Source organism: Akebia trifoliata, chromosome 8 (assembly GCF_017979445.1).
Source record: "Akebia trifoliata isolate Shusen 1 chromosome 8, ASM1797944v1, whole genome shotgun sequence".
NCBI classification, from domain to species: domain Eukaryota; kingdom Viridiplantae; phylum Streptophyta; class Magnoliopsida; order Ranunculales; family Lardizabalaceae; genus Akebia; species Akebia trifoliata.
Window position 1 is genome coordinate 40,309,845 of NC_141382.1, and position 9,155 is coordinate 40,318,999.

At 31.9% G+C, this 9,155-nt stretch overlaps 1 protein-coding gene across 2 annotated transcripts; it reads left to right on the top strand.

Moving 5' to 3' along the window:
• Positions 1 to 246: 246 nt before the first annotated feature.
• Positions 247 to 5,401, top strand: LOC147396811 (non-structural maintenance of chromosomes element 4 homolog A-like). 2 transcript variants are annotated; one of them, XM_086449529.1, is made up of 7 exons: positions 247 to 565; positions 666 to 746; positions 3,685 to 3,934; positions 4,028 to 4,118; positions 4,296 to 4,515; positions 4,674 to 4,695; positions 4,853 to 5,401. In XM_086449529.1, exons 1-7 carry the CDS (start codon positions 361 to 363, stop codon positions 4,854 to 4,856), a joined length of 873 nt encoding a protein of 290 aa, XP_086305655.1. In that variant the 5' UTR covers positions 247 to 360; the 3' UTR covers positions 4,857 to 5,401. The 2 variants fall into 2 exon arrangements, with proteins under 2 accessions (XP_086305655.1, XP_086305654.1); XM_086449528.1 differs by having other exon boundaries at positions 249 to 565; positions 4,604 to 4,695; positions 4,853 to 5,239.
• Positions 5,402 to 9,155: the final 3,754 nt, after the last annotated feature.

The window sequence follows — 9,155 nt, forward strand, 5'->3', positions numbered from 1 at the left end:
GGGAAGAAAACGAAAAGACACGTCCATAGTAGAGATTTGCTATTAAGCAAAAAAGCGTTGTTAAGCTATTAAAACAACATAAAACTGGCATATGTCCAACACATTTGATTCCAATTGACACGTGGTATTTTGCTATTAGTTAACAGATTATCACTTTTATTTGTTAACACAGCAAATGTCTACTCTAGCAACAGCGGGAAACCCAGATGAAAACGTCTCTCAAAAAACAGAAAGAAAGACGAGTCCTATAAACACTCCAAGTTGTTGTAGTGGAGAATTCTAAAATCGATTCTTGGGTTTCAGAGTGATTTTTCGCAAGAACTAGGGTTTCAGATTTTTTTTTGCAGCAAAACCGAAACGATGGCTAGAATTGCGAAACGCGAATGGATCAGTAGGTGTAGAGGAAACGAAATGGGTGAAGAAGAACTGGAGGGGTTTCTGAAACGCAAGCCTAGAAGTAGGGATCAAAAGAGAGCAGATGAGAGAAGTGATTTTGATCGAAAAAATGTGATAGATCGAAGAGTTCTTCGATCGCGGTATCGTGCCGTTAAGAATCTGATTCACGGTCGGCGATCTTCTCTCTATGAGCTTTTTTTGTTTGTTTGTTAATTTCTGTTCTTGTTGTGGGGATTGAGATTTGGTTTTTAAATGGTGATGTATTGCAGATGAGAGAGATGATATTTACAGAGTGGAATCTGATAAGTTCAACTCGATTATCAGTGAAGTTGAGAGCTTGCATCAGCAAGGTATTTTGGACAAAAAGAGGGAAAAAGTTTAAATCTTTATTTGACTAAGGTTTAAATCTTTTTGAATAAATATCTTTTAAAGTTTGAACCCTAAAAGATATTTTAAAAGAGATTTCTTTTAAATAGAAAAAAGTATATTTTTTTTGGTATGGATGGTGACTCAAACTATAGACAATTATTTATTTCTGTCTGTTACTTATCTAATATTATAAGAGGTATTAAATCTAAACCTGTTTGGATTGCCACTTTATCCCCATAAGAAAAAAAGAAAATACACAAAGGGTATCCAAACAGGTCCTCATCTTTGGAGAAAAATAAACTGATGTGTTCATGTTTTATTTTATTTTACTTCTCCATGTTTTGAAAGTTTAATGTTTCCGAATAATTGTTATGGACAAACAAAAGAAAATAGGCAAGAAGATGGCTGATTCGAAGTAGATGGACCTTAGACCAATTTGAGATGGTCAATCTCCTAAATCCTAATACTTTTCATTCATTCTCAAACCAAAGGGGGATGGGCACAACCATGGTTTTAAAACTCGATTTGACGTCTCATCTTGTCCATGAAGGAGACCGAGTTGTCTCGGACGAATCTTCCGATTCATTTGAGTCGTCTTGTTCAACAATGAGACAACGGAAAGTCTTTTTTGCGTATTTTAGGGTTTTGAGATGACTTGTCTATCTGTCTCGTTGGTGGACGATACCAAGACGAATCAGACGAGTTGTCTCGGTCTCAGACGAGATTTAAAACCATGGGCATAATCTATGTTATAGGGAAAAAAAATACATGGGACTTAGGATATGTTTACTAACACTTTTGAAGTCTGGAGTTTGAAGTCTGAAGTCTGTTTTCTGAAATCTGAAATCTTATTCTGAAAAAGTTGTTTGTTTATCATTTTTAAAAGCTTCTGGTTACAAATAGAATTTTAAAACATAATGGCCATTTTGACAATAATACATTTTTGTAATTCTAATAAATTGTTAATAAAAAAACATAACATGTTATGCATAATGAAACCATCCACACATTTAATTTTGATTTCTAAGACATCAAACACCTCAATAGTATTGTTTTCAATTTGAATTCATACTATTATATTCCAACAAGATAATACTCAAATAATAAATAATCATTCATTTTCTAGTTGAAAAATATAGGGTTTTAGGGTTCGTATAAAAATATAGGGTTTTCAAATATGAAACGAGAGAAAGGGGAGAGACTTTGACAACACAGTTGTAAAGGAAGGAGAGGTAGAAAAGAAATGAGAGGTAGAAAAGTTAAAAATAAGGGTTTTAAGGTTCATATAAAGAAATGATAAGTGATAGAAATTAGGGTTTTGAGGAGGGTATTTTAAGAATAAAATAAAATTCAGATTTCAGAAGTTTCGTCCAGCATCTCTCTATCACTGGTTCAAAACTTCTGAATTTTGGTTCTGAAATCTAAAATTTGGACCAAAACAAACGGAAATAAAACTTCTAAAATCTGAATTTTAAAGGTGGACCACCTCCATTCAGATTTTAGAAGTGTTACCAAACACACACTTATAGAGTAACTGAAGTTTGCCCGTTCGTGCCTATGGCTGGTCATCTTCTTTGGGGTTAAGGGGTAAAAGAGAAAAGAGAATAAAGTAGAAAGGGTATTATTTGAAAAGAGTGTTGAAGGGGAAAGACAATAAAGTGGAAAGGGAGGAGAGAAAAGATAATAAAGTCGAAATGGTTCCTCGAGATGTGTGTGGGATTGAATCTAAACCGCCCTTTATGTGGAGGGGAAGACAACTCTTATGTAAATTATATAGATTTTCTATCCAACTAATACTAATCTTAGTTAAATACAAACTAAGCCCAATCCAATTACTTATCCCAATCTTAATCCCTTATCAGCTGATCCTAATATTATGTAATCCACCAATAATCGGACTCCTAATAGTTAGGTATGTAACAAAAATGGTCTATAACAAAGCAAATGGTAGGCTGGTGTTATACCATTGTGACCATTGTAATGGCATTAAGTAATTGAGGAGGGACTGCTTTCATGTTGGGAAATGGTTAAAAAATGTTGTTTCGCTATTTTTTTAAGAACTATTGGCTTCTGTTTGTTAGGAACCTAAACAAATAGACCAAAAGGCCTAGAACTGTTGGAATGCGTCAAATTTAAGCCCTTGACCACTTAGGCACATGACACTATTAGATAATGAAATTAGTTTATAGTGGCTGGGCAATAGTTGACAAACAATGTAAATGGTCATTGTAATTTACCATTTGTTTGAAGGGTTTAACTGTGTAGGTGGGACATTGTTTGATCCTAGCTCTTTTGTATCAACACACGGACTTTACCACCTCACTGAGGTGGCACCTTTGGGAACAAAGGTTTGCTGTTTAGAAATTTATGTGCTAAGCTGATAAACCAATGGCATGACGCCACGTGTATTAAATGAGCAAGAGTGATCGGTTAGTAGAGAGAAAATTCTGGAGTAGTTTAAGTCCTTTATTTTAGTATTTTTTTTCAATACACATGGCATCATGCCATTGGTTCATCAGCTTAGCACATAAATTTTGAAATAGCAAATCTTTGTTCACTTTTGGCCAATACCATCATAATGACAGATATTTTAAAACAATTTTTATTTTTTAAAACAAGGAAGTTTTTAATTCTCTTGATGTAATGCAATTAGTTGTTTTGTACCATTTTGACTGGAAATGAAGTGGGTTCCAGATTTATTTATTATAATATGATGGATTTAAATCTTCTTTCATGATAATGGTGACAATTAAGCTACTGCAACATGTAGGGTGAATCAATCACAAAACCCCATTTTAGAGTTTGTAGAGATTGAGATCTAGAGCTTTTTGATTACATATTTATTTGCTTGTTATTGTTATTCTGATTACAAGAGTAAAAGTTGCAGTTTTGTTGAATTATTTTTTGGGGTTGTTTCAGTAAGCAATCCAAGGGAACAAGTTGCAGATGCAGAAGCCCTTTTGGACATTGCCAACACCTTAGCAACCTCAGTTAAATCTCAGTGCAAAGAGGGAATAACTCTGTCAGATTTCATGACTTCTCTGCTTCAAGACTTTGGGAACCAAAATGGGGGAGCAAGCATTGTGGATGCTCGGAACTTGATGGCTTGGGGTGACATTGGCCTCATCGTTTCTCATATTTTCGGCAAGGTTCCTAGATGCAGCACTATGTAATTAACACATACTTCCTCTGTTTCGCAGTTTTTTTTTTTTTTTCTCGATTTTATAGTTTTTGAGTATCCTATTTTTATTGTTTTTGTAAGGCTTGGGCCTATGGATACCAAATTGAAACAACGGAAGACCGTGGTTCGGAGGAAACGGGAGAGGCCAATTGGACGTGCTTGCCCTGAAGAGGTGCGCTTGTGTTTATTTATTTTTCCATCTTCGCAACTTGTTTTCAAGATCAATTTAAATTCTATCTGATCTAACTACTCTTCTACGAAGGAACTTAATTGATTAATTTTTGGTGTTGAGCTATACCTTATTGGTTATTTTATGGTGTTGTATAAGTTCTTTCTTGTTCAAATGCAGCTCGATAATAGTGGTGCAGAAGACAAAACAGATACCGATAAGAACATGGCAATTATCTTTGATATCTTGAAGAAGAATAAGAAGGGAGTACGTCTCGAAAATCTAGTGTTGAACAGAAAGTCCTTTGCACAAACAGTAGAGAATATATTTGCTCTGTCGTTTCTTGTTAAAGATGGACGGGTTGAAATAACCGTGAATGACAGTGGTTTACATCTAGTTTGTAAGTTCAATCATTAAAATTTTTAGGTTTTATTGTAATTACTGCTTATGGGTTTTGTGTTTATTTATTATTGTATTTTTTTTATTAGCTCCAAGGAATGCTCCTACTGCAGAAGCAGTAGTCTCAGGGGATGTTTCTTACAATCAATTTGTCTTCAGGTTCAGCTTCGATGATTGGAAGGTACGCATCAGAATTGCAATTACAAATGAAGAAATTGTTTCTAAATGTTCTTTTTTTCTGTCTCTAAACCTCAAAATTCAACATTTGTTTTGTTTCTATTTTCTCTTTCGATCTCTTATGTTAGTTTTCAACAATCTGCACTGATTGTGGTTTGCAGTTGATGACGAACACAATGACAATCGAAGAGCTCATGCCACTTAGGGATCACAAGAATATATTTACTTATTCACGGAGGAAGCGTGTACTTGGAGTGTCATAGACCACAATGCCCACAACACTGATTAAAAAAATTTCATGGAACCATGATCTTGTTGATAAAAAACAAATTGTATTGGAAGAGTCTCGAAATTGATTATCAGACTGCAAAAGTTCTCCCACCTTGAAGGGCCATGCTTAAGCTTTGATGACATGGGTTCAGAGAGTTCTTTTTTTTTTATTATTGTTGTTATTTTTTGGTGGATGGTCTTTTGTTCTTTTTGATCAGCTAAATTAGAGTTCTGTCTACTAATTATATATATATATATATATATGTAACTAATTATATATGTAAGCTGCATTTTTCTCTATCTATTAAATTGTGGATAGCTTTATGTAAATTATGCAAAACCTTCACAGATGGCCGTCTTTTCAGTACAATTAACATTAACATGGAAGCATGAATACTAAATTAGTCTATTTGTATTCATGATGTTAATAGTTCTTTCTTTGCGACAAACAATGTAATTTTAAGTTTATTTGTATTCATGATGTTAATAATTATTTCTTTGCGACAAACAATGTAATTTTAAGTCATCTTATTTGAATTTATTTGACTCATCTCAAATGAATCCTCGACATAGTCTCGGTTGGTCGAAACCAACTTGATTTTTCACTTTTCACTATTTTTATGGTTTGACATCTGCTCTAAAAAAGTCCTTTAGTATAAAACAATATCAGAAACTCCCTCTTGATTTCTCCAATATAAATAATCCTCTCCTGGATTTTAAACAAAAAAAACAATTTTTTTTTATCACAGAGACAAGGTTGGTGGTGACTTAGGGCTTTCAACCTCTATTCTTTGATCCACTATTCTTAGATTTTTCTACAACCGGATAACCGAGGTTGTAGAGATTTACCTAAATATCGTTGCACAGATTTCATATCACATAACTACTCCATCAAATCTAAATTCAATTCGAGATATGGTAGTTGTTAGAACTAAAACAACCAAGCACAAAAAAGATAATAATTTATTTTTTCAATTCCCTCCATTATCTCACTCTAACATGTAATTTACCAATAAATTGTTTAAAATCAGTTAAGTAATGAATAATTTTGAGGATAATACAATTAAGATTAAAAGGGAAAATTCCTACAAATTCTTGAGAGATATTTATTTTAACTTTTGAAAATTTATAAGAAAAAATCATATGAGAAATATGGTTTCAATAATCATGTCAAATGTATTTTTCGTCTACATGTTCTAAAATAATATTTATGTAGTTTGTTGGACAAGTGTCTAATTTCTTCAAAAACGGTGCATGGTTTCTGCATGTCATTCATGGTTTAGATATGCTAATCATTCTATCTATTTAACAAATTACCATTTGGATTGGTGATTATGACCATTAATTCTTGAACTATACCTCTTTTTGAATAATACAATAAACAATTAAAACTTCGTCCAATTCAATTCCATGTAAAAATGGACAACTTTTTGACCTTTCTTGAATTATTCACGATTTTTTTTCAAATTAAATTAATAAAAAATACTTTCTACAAAAGGAATTAAAAACACAAATTAACCCATATTATATATATATTATATATATATATATATATATATATATATATATAGGGAGCGGTTCAGCAACCCTAAAGTTTGCGAAACATTTTTCAAAACATGGGTTAGAAGCTTTGGAATGAGCTGGTTTGTGAGGATGATCTCTACGGTGAATAGATCATCCTCTCCAAAAATCAGCTTATTTTGAAATTTCTAACCTTAGTTTACAAATTGAAGAATCGTTGACCGTCCAATTTTTGTAAATCACTTTTGATGGGGATATAAGCCTTTGAATGGGCTGATTTTTGGTGATGATGATCTCCTCAAAAAATCAGCCCATTCCGAAACTTCTAACCCATACATTGAAAAAATGTTTGACTCTCTTTAAGGCCTTCGAATACATATATATATAATATAAAAAAAAAGAATATATCATAAAACATTACTATGGTGTTAGTTTTAAATTTATTCTATGCTATTTTAGAATTGGAATTCAAATATCTATTAAATATAATTAAAAGTATTAACATTTTAATTACGGCCTGAGATCTGTTGACTCCTAAGAATGACTCATGAAAAAACACATGATACCAGCCCTTTAAATGCAAAATCCAATGATTGAGATTTAATCTCGGAATAAGTATCTCCGAGATTTATATTATTAAGATACTCATAAACCTCAAACATTGGATTTTGTGTTTAAAGGATTGAGATCATGTGTTTTTTTCATGAGTCATTCTTAGGAGTCAACGGATCCCAACCCTTTAATTAATATGTGTAGAAGTATATATTCTTGATTTGCAAAATGGCATAAATATTTGATAAACATGCATGGAAGTATCAAAATTTCTTAACTTACATAAGGATGGATTTAAAGATGAAGCTGATGGTGTCCATTATGAGAAATGAGATAATGAAAAATAATAAATCTTAAAGATTAGGGAGTTCTTTAAATATGTGAATATGTGTAATGTGAAAATTTTAGTATATTTACGGAACAATTTTTTAACGTTCTCTAGAGTATTGAAATCGAATTATACCCCAACCATTTTTGCAATTCTTTAATTTTTTGACTAAATTTTTAAATGCACTTGAATTAATCTCATAACTTTTTTATTGTACACTGAATTGCTAATTATGATTATGACCATCGAAATTGAGTTTAAACATTTCTATGCTTCATATTCATAATGGTCAAGGTTGATAATCTTTATCTTTACTATTCAAATGAGAAAAGTTCAAGTAGAAGTTGTTTGACACAAAATTTTGGTTTCTCGCAAATGTCTCCACATTTACATTTAAATTTAATATTATTAAGGTAATTTGTGTAAAAGCTCCAAATGTTGCAAATCTTGGGCATGAAGAAAGCTTGTGTGGGGGAAGTAAATTCATCATGAAGGCAAACGGTATGCCACTTGTCTCACACAATTATGGAATATAGAAAATTTTAAGGGTGAATTACTATTTTGTGAGCTGAAAATGAGTAATTTACAATTTCGACAATTTTCTATTTTAATTACCAAAACATAAACAATCATGTTTTCGTTAAAAAAAAGAGTAGTGCTACAGTGACCTTAGCGACAGACACATAGGGACACCTTAATGTGGTGGTGTGCATATTCGTAGATGCGTTTTACTCATATCTCAGAGAAACACATCTACAAGTATGCACATACCACCACATCAAGATATCTCCCGTGTGTCCTCCATTAAAGTCACTCCAGCATTAATTAAAAAAAAAAAAAAGAGTGCTGATTTTTTAATTCAACCTGATAGAGAAACTCAAAAATTCACTAGCGTGGCATGAGCAAAGAATCGTAGATTTTGTCTCTTAGGATACACAACCAACCTGCCTTATGTAGTTGTGTATAGCGAAGGTACAATTGTGTATCCCAAGCGAAAGAATATGTGATTCTTTGTGCATGACCCATTGGTGAGTTTTGAGTCCGATCCAACTGTCAGGTTGAGTTAAAAAATCATTGTTAAAAAACAAAATCAAAATGAAATGACTATTTTGCAAGTTTAGAGTAAAATTGTCACTTTAAATTACAAACCTCCAATTTAATTATCATTTACGTTTTGGTAATTAATCTGAACAGTGAGCTGGAATTGTATATTCGTGAGAAGTCGATCATTTTTTCATAAATATCTCAAAATTTTAAAATAAAATTAATAATTTTAAATTTTAAATAACGAAAAAAATAGAATTTAATGGATTATAGGATAGTAGTTATGGGTTTCAAATTCAAATCTTATGGAAGTAGCGATATTTACGGAAGAGACTTGAATTTGGAGGGAATCTTTTACCATACGGATCCCAAACTTTTTAGTATTATTTATATATTCTCCCTAAAAAATTGAAATAATTCCCCTCCAAACCTTGTCTTTTGAACTTCCTAATATGTTCTCCCTTCATTTCATTGTTAACCTATTAAAAATAAATAATGTTATTCTTTATAACAATTGACAAGTTATTTATTCTTTTCAAAATATATTATTTAAAAATATTAATATATTTATCTGTGAATATTTTGAACTTTTATTTTTCACTTAAGAACCTGAGAATGATAAAAAAAAAATTGCCACACCAAATTTCACTGATACCGCACCAACTGTGTGTAATTCTTTGGTGATTATATAGGAATTGGTATGGCATTAGTAAAAGTTGGTGTGCCAATATCAACTATTTTTTTAAAAA